We start from the raw sequence: 13,286 nt of genomic DNA, 5'->3' as shown, positions 1-13,286 counted from the left end.
GTTTTCTTTTATTCAAAATAAAATCTAAAAATAACTCTAGCCTAAATATAGTCACTTCATTTCATATAAACATTAATTTTGTATAAAAATAACTTATGTCTAGCAATTCATTTCATATAAACATTAACTTTGTATAAAAATAACTTATGTCTAGCAATTCATTTCATATAAACATTAACTTCGTATAAAAATATATATATATAAATTAAATTTTTATTTATGCATATATGTACATATTTTAAGGTAAATAAAATTTACTTTATAAGATCAATTTTATTTTTACTTCAAAAATTAATCATTACACAACTTAGCAAAAATTTTTTAATGTGTGAATCGTACAACTGAAAGTTTTTAATTGTTGCTTCGTATCCAAATAAAAATACCTTTCTAGTTTTTGAATCCTATTTCTTTTGACTCATTTGTTTCCTAATTTGCATAAAGTACTCTGTTCCAAAAATTTTAAAGTGACCCAAATATGGTTTTTTACCGAACCATTTTTCATACGGTGTTGTACCGATACATTTGCTGTTTGTAGTGCGTTTCAATAAATATGCAGCTGTATTCACTGCTTCTGGCCATAACATTTTTGGTAATCTACAGCAATTAAAATTGTCCTTGCACTTTCTTGCACAGTACGATTATCTCGTTCAATTTAACCATTTTGTTCTGGAGTGTAAGCGGTTATAAAAAAAATTTCGTTCTCTGACATTGAGCAACTGCTGGTATTAGAATACCCTTATTCTTTAACAAATTTTGTGCCTCATGATTCACAAATTCAGTTCTACTGTCAAAACGAAAATTTTTAATATGTGTATCATAAACATTTTTAACCATACCAATGAACGAATTTAAACAGTCAAATACTTTATCTTTGGATTTAAGTAAGTATGTATGACGGAACGTAGTTGCTTCACCTTTAATTAACATAAAACAACGTATACCTCTAACTCCAATCTCTTCCATTGGTCCACATAGATCTACGTACATAAACTCACCCTTTTCTGATTGTCGCACCAATGACAGTTTATGTGTTGAACTTGTCATTTTTCCATACCGACAATCTTCATAAAAAAAATTTCGTTCTCTGACATTGAGCAACTGCTGGTATTGAGCAACTGAACTATCTTTGCACATTTTTTTAATTGAATCAACGATTATGTGACCCAAACGTCTGTGCCAGTAATGTTGTGAGACAGTTTCAACTTTTACTCGTTCGTTTATGCGTAAACGAAAATTCATTTTTAGTTGATTCAACTCACAGCGTATACCAACTGCAACGACATTGTTTGATTTATCAATAATCTGGCATCTTAGATTATCTATTAGAACTTTGACACCTTAATCTGTCAAAAGCGCTGCTGAAAATAAATTTTGTTTAATATTCGGAACATAAAGTACATTCTCTAAACGACGTGGCTCCCACTGATTGCTTACTCTCGCATCAATCAATACTGTACCTATTCCACTTATTTTCAAATTTTCAGTTGTTAGCAGCTTTGACCATATTACCACCATTATCTTTTCTCAGTTCTGTAAACCATTCATGATGAAATGTCATATGACTTGACGCACCTGAGTCTGCATACCAAGAGTTTGATTCGTTTTCGTCACTATATTCAACGGTACACCATGTTAATTCATTTTTATCTTTATTTTTACTACATTTACCATTATCTTTTTGGTATTTGTTTGGAAAATTTTTATATTTGGGACACACTTTGTCCTTTGTCCAATGACATTTTGGCCACACGAATTACACTTGGTTTTCTTTTTCAAAATATCAATTTTTGATAAACTCAACTTTGATGCAACTTTCTTTAATTGAATTTTTACATTAAAAGCAACATCAACTGATGAAGCTTTTTCACCACTAATTCGATTTAAACTCTCCTCTTCTAACCGTAACGACGACATTAGAGTATTCATTTTACGCGTGTCATATGTATTGTACCAGGTGGTTTTATAATGGTTGAATCTAACTGACAAACTGCTAATAATGTGAACCACTTTCAATTTGTCCGACAATTTCTCACCTTGTTGTTCAATTTCTGATGCTAACTGATTAACTTTTGCAACATAACCTGTCACGGTTTCATCATCTTTCATTTTCAATGAAAAATATTCCTCATAAAGAGTCTTGAAACGAATTTCGGAATTCTTTTCATAAATGTTACTCAATTTATCCATCATTTCTTTTAGTGTTGTGCATGTTAACACAAAATTCGATCGTTCAACATCTAACGGTTGAATAATAGCATTCATAGGTCTTCCTTCATTTCTTTCGTATAGTTCTTTAAATTTTTCCTCTGTATTTGAAGCGGGAACTATACCCTCTATATTTTTCATTAAACCCTTTGCCTTCATATGGGTATGCTGTGATTTGGAACTTCCATAATCAATAATTCGATCCATTCAGAATGTGACCACTGAAATTATTATCTTCCTTGTTTAAATTTCAATAAATTTTCTCAAAAATTTTCTCAAAATTTGTGATGAAAATTTTGATGATGAAGAGATAAAAGGAACTTTCATACTGATGCGAGACAGTTATGAAGAAATCTTAGAAGAAATAGCTATAAAATACGACGAAAATATAGCAACTGAACACTAAAATCCAACTCGATTAGAAGACATAAGGTTACCCAGTTTTAATGGAACAGTGGATAATTGGAACTTTTTCCAGGAAATATTTTCAAAATTAGTAGATGGTAACAAGATGTTATCTAACGTTGAAAAATTTTACCGACTAAAAACCACCAAAAAAAGGGGATGTTGCACGGCTAATTCAACATTTTCAAGTAACGGGAGAAAATTACGATGCAGCATGGACAATATTAGAGAATAGATATAATAACAGAAGATTATTGTTTTGTACATTATTTGATAGAATCATTGATCATAGCAGTTTAAACATACAAAATGCTGCAAGTATTAAACATTTGCTAGACACAGCAACATAATCATATCAAGCTATAAAAGCAATGGGAATACTAATTAAGGATGCAGATCCCTTTATAGCAAGAATCCTCTAACGAAAACTGGACAAAGAAGGTTTGCTGAGGTACGAACAATGCGTTTAAAAAACAATGGAGGTTCAGACAGTAAAAGATGTTATGGCATTTTTAGAGCAACAATATTTAGTGCTGGAATCGGTTGGCTGCAAAAAAGAAAATATTACAGGCCAAAAAGTAAAATCAGCAAATGACTTTTAAATTTCTCAAAACGTATGTTTTGTAACATAATAGGTCACTCTGTTTTTGAATGCCGGAAGTTTACTCAGTTATCGGTAATTAATGAAAACTCCTGGATTAATAAAACTAAATTATGTAAAATATGTTTCGCACATAAAAGGAACAAGAAATGCTATAAGTTGAATAGAAAGTGTGAGCAATGTGGAGGGCAGCATCACAGTATGTTACACTTAAAAAAATTTGTGCAAAATAAACCGCAAACTAGTGCTGGCGCAGCTGCAAGCATGATTACCAAATAAAAAAATAAAATAGTGCAATCACTTTGTTAGCAACAGCACAGATTCAAGTAGATTCAGCAAGTGGTGAAAAGGTTTTGTTAAGAGCACTGCTAGATCAAGGTTCACAGAGGACCTCAATTTCAGAGGAAGCGGTACAAATATTAAGGTTACACAGAACTAAATCGAGAACAGATCTGATTGGACTAGGAAATTCATTAGTAGGAATATTAATATCAACTGTAGAAATCGTAATTCGTCCAAGATTTAAAAGCAATAACAGTTACAAAATAAAAGCTATGATTCTTAGCAAGCTTACATCAGCACAACCTAATAATTCTTTTAAAGAAGATTTAAAAAAATGGGACAATTAGTGTTTAGCTGATCCAATGTTCAATAAATCTGATCGAAAGATGTAGTGCTTGGAGCAGAAATCCTCGCCGAAATATTGCAACCGGATTTGAGAAAATGAGGTAAAATCTTAGGTCAAGAAACTTCCCTTAGTTGGATATTATCTGGAGTAATCAACACAAGCAGTACAGTCACAACTATAATATCAACAGTTACTACAGACGTTGAGAGGTTTTGGGAAATTGAAGAAGTGCTTGTAGCTCCTGAAAAAAATGAAATTGATGAAGAATGTGAAAATTTGCTTAAATCAACAACAACATTAAATAAGGAAAACAAATTTATCGTAAAATTACAATTTAAAAAAGAAAACGAACTAGGACACTCAAAGAAAATGGCTATTGCCAGGCTTTTGTGTTTGGAAAAAATATTTAAAAGAAGTTCTAAGCTGAAAGCAGAATATGTCAAGTTCATGAATATATGGATATGGGTCACATGGAGAAAGTTTCCAAAATGATGTTTGGTAAATTTCATATGCCTCATCAAGCTATAATTAGAGATGACCATTCAACAACAAAAGTTCGGGTAGTATTTGATGCTTCAGCAAAAACTACTAACGGAAAAAGCTTGAATGAAATACTACACACTGGATCTAAGCTACAACTGGATATATTTCAACTACTAATCAAATGGAGATTGTGCAAATATGTTATGACAGCTGATATAGAAAAAATGCATCGGCTGGTGTTGGTAACAGAAGAGGATCAGCCATACCAAACTATCCTATGGCGTGAGGATCCGAAACAAACCCATAGAAGAATTTGTACTGAAAACAGTAACATACGGAAATTCTTGTGCACTATTCTTGACTAAAAGAGCTCTACTAGAAGTTGCTCATGATTGTGTGAATCAAAATTATATCAGGTAATAATAAGACTATGATTGATCTTTTATGCTACAACAGACCCTAACTGAACAAAAGACATTCCGCCTTTCGAATGAAGGCCAAAATGTCGGTTGTTGAGGACTTACTAATGTCGGAAGGTGCTAGCAATTCCCTACCCAGTGATTTCCTCCTGGCCCAGATCAAAGCTGGGCAGTTACATACAATGTGGCTGGTTGTCTCCTCTGCCTCCAAGCAGAGTCTACAATTATCTCTTCGGATAGGCCCATTTGGTTGAGGTGGTAACGTAGCCAATGGTGACCCGCTATATATCCCACTAGCAATCTCAAATCTGTTCTGCTAAATGAGGATATCTTATTATAACTATAGCTCTTTAGCCTGACGGTTACTTCGACTGCCAGTAGCGACTTCTCTCGGCAGATCAAATCCGATTATTGATTAGAGACCTAGTTGTAGACTAACTTAATCCACAAAAAGGTTGTGGGCCACAGATTAGAGTGGCGGATCCTGCCCGTGCAAGACTATCGGCAGACTCATAACCATTAATTCCTGTGTGACCAGGCACCCAGCACAGTGTCACTTTATTATTGCTTGCCAGCTGCTGCAGTGTGTCATAGCAGTCTGCTAGAAGTTTTGAGAAAAACTTCCAGGAACATAACGCTTTGATTGCTGCTTGACTATCTGAATAAATACAGATCCGGGCGCCTTTCAACCCCTTGTTAATGTTGATACGAGCGCAGACCTCGATGGCGTGAACCTCTGCTTGGAAGACAGTGGGCCATATAGCCAGCGCGAGCGAGATTCTGGTGTTTGGACCAAATATTCCAGCACCAACTCCTTCTTTGGTTTTCGAACTATCAGTATACCACGGTATCACTTTTGGTTCGAGTCCAGGAGTGCCATTTACCCAGTCCAATCGATCGGGTATGAGGACTTCGAACTTCCTACCGAAGCGAAGTTCGATGTTCCTGCGATCTGTCCTATCGCAGATCTCTATACCAGGAACTAGTCTGTAGATAGAGTTTTGACTGACGAGACTTCCGTGCATGTTGATGACAGGGTGTAGCCTAGCTGCACTCATAGCTGCTGTCTTTTTAATAAAGAGGTGCAGAGGGGTGAGACCCACTACAGACTCTAGTACTGATGTGGGACATGTTCGAATAGTTCCCGTCATAGCGATGCACACGAGTCTTTGCAGTTTATTGCATTTGACTATTGCAGCATTTTGTTGTGCTTTATTCCACCAAAGAAGAGCTGCGTAGGATACAATGGGTATGACTATTGTGCGGTATAACCATGATATAATTCTAGGGCTTATGCCCCAGGTTCTACCATATGAGGTCCTACATGTCCACATGACCCGGGTGGTTTTGCCAATTATATTATCCAGGTGAGTGTTCCAGTTAAGACGCTTTTCTAATGTGACCCCTAAAAATTGGATTTCATCGGAGCATTCAATAGCCGTATCTTTAATAGATAGGGACCCAATATTTACTTTGTACCTTCTGAAAATGGTACAATTACCGCTTTTTTGGGTTAATACTTAGGCCTTCTTTGGTACACCAGTTCGAGACTTTGTGTAATGCCGCCTGCATTACATCTGTAACTGTGGTGTCAAATGTACCTGTGACAATGATTGCCAGGTCATCTGCGTAACCTATGGCATGATATTCCGATTGCTTTAGTTTAACTAGAGTTAAACTCTAGTAAGGCGATCTCTTTAGATTGAAAGGTGCTTTCAATTTTGCTGACTAAATGATACAGCGCGACCTCCGTAGATTTGCCTTTTGAGTAGGCATATTGGGTGGAGTGGAGTGGACAGTTTGTTCCAATTTATTCTGTATGTACAGATCAATTAGCCTTTCGACGGTCTTCAATAAGAAAGACGTAAGACTAATGGGTCTGTAGGACTTAGGTTGGCCCATAGGTTTGTTCCCAAGTTTGGGAATAAAGATCACGTTCACTCCTCTCCAGGAATGAGGGATATAACCCATAGTAAAACAAGCCTTAAAGAGTCTTATTAATGGATCTATAATGATATCTATGCAATTCTGTAATAGAGCAGGATAGATATCATCGCCTCCAGTCGCCTTAAATGGTTGAAATGAGCTGATCGCCCATTTCACCTTATCCCTGTCGAAGATAACACCAGATAGTGCGTAATCCTGACATGTAGGAGCAGTAACTTCCCTATATGAATGTGATGTTGATGTTGATATGAATGTGATGATTGCTGGTAACGGAGCCAGCGAAGTGTGTTTGCAAGAGAAACTCGAGGGTATCTTTACGACCAATTGTGAAGGATCCGTCGGGTTTTTTTACTTCATTTGTTTTGACCTTATTTAAAGCCTTGTGTAGTCTAGCAACTTCAGGCAACTCATCAATACTATCACAATGGCTACACCAGCTGGCCCGTTTGGACTGTCTCATTGAATTGTTGTAGTCGGTACGCGCAGCTCTATAATATTCCCAACTACCAGAGCGTTTAGCTCTATTGAATAAGCTCCTTACTAGTTTGCGCTTATTAGCTAGTTGCGAGTTTCACCAAGGAACCTTACCTCTAATTGAAGCATTGCCTGTAACCATGCTGTTGTGAAAGGAGGTTAGTAATACCTCACCTAAATGGTTTGCGGCCAACTCTATCTCTTCACAAGTTCTTAGTGGCCTAGCTAAAGAAAAATTTTCGGAACCCACCAAGTCCCTGTACCAAAGCCAGTTGGTTTTCTTTGGCCGGTACGTTTTATTTTGCTGTTCGGATATACCGAGAATTTCAAACCTAATATGTTGATGGTCTGAGAAGCACACCTCGTCCGACAGATGGCAAGGTGCAGCATCTAATCCTGCGTCAGTCTGCGAATCACCTTCCACCGTTTGGTGGAGAATTTGTTTTGGGTACCAATGGTAGCCAAAACTTTTTCGTTTGACAAAGTCAAACTTTGGGGAAAATATCCACGAACTACATGAGTTCGTGGGAAATCCGTTTACTTAACCATGTTAATGGCGAGCCCGCATTTGGCCCCTATGTGACCAGAAAATCGCTTGACCCACTCCGCGGTTTTTACATCGCTGCAGACGATAAGTAGCCACCCCGTTTTAGGTAAACACCCTTCGAACTCCGGCTGCATATCGTCGCAATGTTGTTCTATAGCAGCATCAATAATCGCCTCCTGGAGACGCGTTATTTGCTCTGTAGAGAGCGAAGTGCCAGCTGGATCTGCTGACGTGAATCTTAAACGTACGCCTTTAACAGCTAGGCTGTACGATAGCTTGGTGAGCCCCACATGAACCACCTTAGGTTTTTTGGCGGAATCAAACCAGGGGATTGCTCCTCCGATCTGTCCCACTTGTTCGCAGGCGGATGTTGCATAGCGATTTTTAGAGCCTCTGCCCTGCTATGGCCTGAAGACATAGCCGCCTTAAACGTTCTTCGCTCACTTCTTTTAAGGTGAGTAAATTTTGGGGATTCCAAAGTGAGGTTCCCAACTTTGGAGCCAACGACAGTTAAACCGGATTTTTGTGATACCACACTGCCGGTGTCGGAATCACCACACTCGGCGGCTTCGAAATTTGAAGACAAGACCTCAATAATTTCCTCCGCTTTACCTGAGATCGCGACGAAGTTACTGCTGGTGCGTACACCGTTTCCGCAAGCGGAGAAGTAGACAGTGGCCCATCCGGGTCCATTTTGACGCACAGAGTAGCGCTGCCAAATTGGGTGGAGGCTTCCAGCCCAGTGGCCGGCACACACTCAGCTACAGATAATTCCGTAAAGGAATCATTTAAAGGTGATACCGTTAGAGTGACATCAAGCTCATTTGAATTTATATTATTTAAATTTTCCATGCAAAATTTTTATATATTCGGGTCACCCACGACATAGCCCGTTTATCGTGAGAAGTCTAATTAAAACTAGAGGTCAACAGGTATTCAGAGTTCGCATATTAAAGACCAACTATCCATGGCCATTCATCCCTCGGCATATGCTGTTTCACCTTGGATTTGAGCTTTGATTTAAGACGCTTTTACATGCGTCCGCCCGATTACAATTAGCCAGCACCCATAGTAGAGACATGACCACACTATGAACCTATTTCTAGCCGTCCCTGCGTAGAGGATGTCATCACACTACCGACAGTGTACAACAGTTACGGCACATACACAAAGTACGTGTTTATCCCCTTGTGTATCTGATGGCTGACGGCCATTATATCAGGTAATAAATAATGATTTCTATATGGACGATTTGATGACATATTCAATCCGATATCAGTCAGCAGCTAAAAAAGTTTAAATTTCATTTACGAAAATGGGTGGCAAACGAAAAGCGAATTTTGGGTGAAATTCCGAACTCTGAAGACAATTATATAATTAAAGTAGAAGAGGAAGAAGCTATTAAGACGCTCGATGTACAATGGGAACCGAAATCAGATCATTTTACCTTTTACATCAAACCAGTAGATAGTACTAACATAACTAAACGCAAGGCACTGTCTATATTGGCTCGAATCTATGTCGTTGACACCAACGACAACCATGGCGAAATTATTTATACAAAAGCTATGGCTCATGGATTTGACGTGGGATACGAAACTAGACATTAGATTATCACGAGAATGGAATGCGATTGTTTCAATGATTTCTACTGTTAAAAATATAAAAATTTCTAGATGGATATCAACGTTAAGTGACACAATGCTTGAGCTTCATGGGTTTGCGGACGCTTCAGAGAAGGCTTATGCAGCAGTAGTTTATGCTAAAACTTCTACTGCTATTATGTGGAGCTCATCTACTAGGACAACTTATGAAAAGCATTAAAGAAGTTATAAACCGAGAAGTCAAAATATATGCTTGGAGCGATTCAACGATAGCATTATCATGGATCAACAATAAAAATAAAATTAAAGATAAATTTATTTGGAATCGGGTAAGAGAAATCAAGCAATACATACCTTCGGCAACATGAAAGCATATCAGGTCAGAAGACAATCCAGCGGATGTGGCTTCAAGGGGCTTAAAACCAGAAAAACTTGCAGCACATAAATTATGGTGAAATGGTCCTACATGGTTAAAAGATGAATCAAATTGGCCAACAACAACTGTTTCTGCTCTTTGTGCTACAAATAATATAAACTTTTCACAGACAATAATCAATGATATAATAGAGCGGTATTCCAACTATAGGAAGCTAATACGTGTCATTGCACTTATAAACAGATTCATCAGAAAGCTAAAAAAGTAAAAGTTTCCTGTATGGTTGACAGTAGAATTAAGAAAGGTAGAAAATATTATAATACGGAATACTCAACATTTGCATTTCACAAAAGAAATTAATTTGATCAAAAACAAAAGAGAACTTCCATCTGAAAATAAAATATGTAGTCTTTACCCGTTTCTAGATAAAAATGAAATACTGCGAGTCGGAGGCCGATCAGAAAATTCTTCTCTCTCTTTTACTAGAAAACATCCAATACTATTATCAAAATGTCACTTAATGATGCTATTAGTTGATGATTATCATTAATTACACTACATGGCGGTATAAAATTAATGAAAAATATGATAAGCCGGCAATATTGAATAATTAATGCTAGAAATATTATAAAAAAGTGTGTTCGAAGTTGTGTTAGATGTATACGATATAGGCGTAAAACCGCTACACAGTTGATGTGCTACTTACCAAAAAGCAGAGTTTCAATATCAAGGCCATTTGAGCACACAAAAATAGATTACGCACGACCCATACAAATGAGAGTATCTAAAGGAAGAGGTCAGAAATCATATAAAGGTTATATAGCCGTTTTCATTTGTATGGCTACGAAAGCAATTCATTTAGAAGCTGTAAGTGACCTATCAACAGATGCGTCTCTTAGAAGATTTTTTGGTCGAAGAGGCAAAAGTTCACATTTATACTTAGATAATGGTACAAATTTTGTCGGTGCTGCTAAGAAACTTTATAGTGAATATGAAAAAGCTATAAGAAATCTTTCTTCAATTGAAGCCGCAATCAAGTTAATAAAACATCATTTAAGACGTGTCATTGGTGAAGTGACTTACGAACTTACTTACTATGAAATGTCGACACTGTTAATTCAAGTGGAAGCAGTTTTGAATTCTAGGCCGTTATGTGAAGTACGAAATGATATAGAAAATGCTGATGTTTAAACTCCCGGCCATTTCCTAGTTGGAAGATCTTTAATTGATAATCCAGAAGAAAGTTGTTCAAAAGCAATTGATTCATCTTAATCGTTGAAAAATAATTCAGAAAATAAAAAGCGATTTCTGGAATAAATGGAAAAATGATTACCTCGTAAGCCTTCAACATCGTCGCAAGTGGAAGCATTCTGCCACAAATTTAAATAGGATCAGGTGGTTCTTATTAAAGATGAAAGAACATCACTAGTTAGATGGCCTTTGGGTAAGATTATCGAAACACATAATGTTATAGATGGAAAAACTCGAGCTGTTACAATTAAGATGTAAGATACCATTGTTAAGAGACCGATGACTAAAATATGCCCTTTAGATATTTATCATGATCCAGATATCGATTCTAAATTAAATGCAGCATCTAAAAATGCAGATATAAGCATGTCTAAAGTATTACTAACAATGTTCATAATAGTGTTTGGTCAAGTAGCAGCAGTTCAAAATACAACAAAAACATCTATGTCTTCATTTAATGAAAGAACAGCGGTATATTTAGATAAATTAGACAGAATGGACGTTACATCTTGACCACCATGTTCCATTTTGAAGAACACCCTAACGACCTAACGATATATATAGCGTCAGTTTCGCAGATAACAGATGTAATTGAGCATAGTTGGTAGATATGTGGAAGACTTGGGGAGTTTAGATATCATTGTGAAGAAACTTTGATGAGAATGAAAGAACAAATTGCCGAAGTAAAATCCAATAATAAGTTATTTGGCTTAGAACACAATAATCGTATCAAGAGATGTTTAAATGCTATTGGTTCCGTATATCATTTGCTGTTTGGATTGATGGACAATGATGATCGGGGAGAATTTAAAAATGACATGAGAAATGTTTTAAGCAATCAATTCAAGATTGAAAAACTGCTTCGCAATCAAACCCCATTGGTTAATGCCACGATAAATGTTCTACAGAAAACCACCAACGATGTAAACGAAGGTTATAAGCAAATTCAGAAAAAGGTTGCCAATATGATAGAGATCACAAATGAACAATATTTTGTCTATAAAGAGTTCATAAAATTTGTGAAAGTCGCAGATCAGATAGAGGCTGAACTACAAAAGATAGAAAAGATTCAATTCTAAATGCTAAGGCCAAATGCTATTAGATATTAATCATGAAAAAATTAGTTCAGTTTTGTTAAAACCAGAGCAGCTTAGCTTGGAAATTGCAAAAATAAAAGCATGGCTACCAGAGAAGATGAAATTACCTGGTGATACAACCAACCAAATTACCACAATTATCCGTCTTCTAACGGGAAAGGCAGTAATTGTGAACAGCAAGCTAGTCATCAAACTGCAAATTCAGTCAAACATGGTAATTCGAACGTATTGGCTTCTACAGCTCAACTTTACCTAGTCTACAGTCACGAGGGTGATGTTGATTATTGAATGTCTGAAGTGGAGTTCCATCAATGTAAAGTCAAATCTGACCGATAATATTTATGTGAAGAGACGGGCATGGCAAGATGCAAGCGATAACTCCTGTGAAGTATCTCTTTTGAAACCACATAAGAAGATTGTATGTCAGTTTGTAGACGCCAGTAACAAACACATGTGGGTGAATCTAAGTAATCGTCGGCAATGGAATTTTAGGGCATCGCTAAACGCTACTTTACACATATTTTGTGACCAGAAGCATCAAGATCAGTTAGGTTGTTCTGGTCAAATTGGAAAGACGCAACTGCTGAGCAGCAGATTCAACGCATTCAAGAAGCAGACTGGACCCTGAAAGGTTCACACTTCCACCACGCAAGTGGACATATATCATTAAATATTTTAATTATATGTATTATAAATATGCTAGTTTACTTTATAAGAAAATGTATGTTAAAGGGAAAAAAGAATGTCATTATTATTCGTAGACCACAAGAATCTTAGTATTAAAATAATATACATTTTTCACTTCGGCGGCCCGCAGAATGTTCAAATTTCAATAAATTTTCTCAAAAATCCTTATCTTAAGAAAACTCTGCGGCCGTTACTATTTAGTTATTTTTTTATTTTATATTTAGATTAAGATAAAAAATCTGTTCACAAGAGCAGTGGTGGTTATTTAGATGGCTTATCATTCATATAAGCAAAATGCCACCAAAACACAAGACATTAGAGTATTCATTTTACGCGTGTCAAATGTATTGTACCAGGTGGTTTTATAATGGTTGAATCTAACTGACAAACTGCTAATAATGTGAACCACTTTCAATTTGTCCGACAATTTCTCACCTTGTTGTTCAATTTCTGATGCTAACTGATTAACTTTTGCAACATAACCTGTCACGGTTTCATCATCTTTCATTTTCAATGAAAAATATTCTTCATAAAGAGTCATGAAACGAATTTCGGAATTCTT

General features: G+C 36.4%; 2 protein-coding genes across 2 annotated transcripts; one reads left to right on the top strand and one right to left on the bottom strand.

Moving 5' to 3' along the window:
- Window positions 1-1,480: 1,480 nt before the first annotated feature.
- Window positions 1,481-2,412, bottom strand: LOC119665561. The gene is made up of 2 exons (XM_038074789.1): window positions 1,758-2,412; window positions 1,481-1,674 (listed from the first exon to the last, which is right to left on the bottom strand). The coding sequence occupies exons 1-2, from the start codon at window positions 2,410-2,412 to the stop codon at window positions 1,481-1,483; spliced, it is 849 nt and encodes a 282-aa protein (XP_037930717.1).
- Window positions 2,413-4,294: 1,882 nt separating this feature from the next.
- On the top strand, window positions 4,295-4,687 carry LOC119665560. The gene has a single exon (XM_038074787.1). It carries the CDS (start codon window positions 4,295-4,297, stop codon window positions 4,685-4,687), a length of 393 nt encoding a protein of 130 aa, XP_037930715.1.
- Window positions 4,688-13,286: the final 8,599 nt, after the last annotated feature.

The sequence above is a fragment of the Teleopsis dalmanni genome, chromosome 1 (genome assembly GCF_002237135.1).
Source record: "Teleopsis dalmanni isolate 2A chromosome 1, ASM223713v2, whole genome shotgun sequence".
In the NCBI taxonomy this organism is placed as follows: Eukaryota; Metazoa; Arthropoda; class Insecta; order Diptera; family Diopsidae; genus Teleopsis; species Teleopsis dalmanni.
The sequence above is the reverse complement of the archived record's forward strand: the minus strand, read 5'-3'. Positions and strand labels throughout refer to the sequence as shown.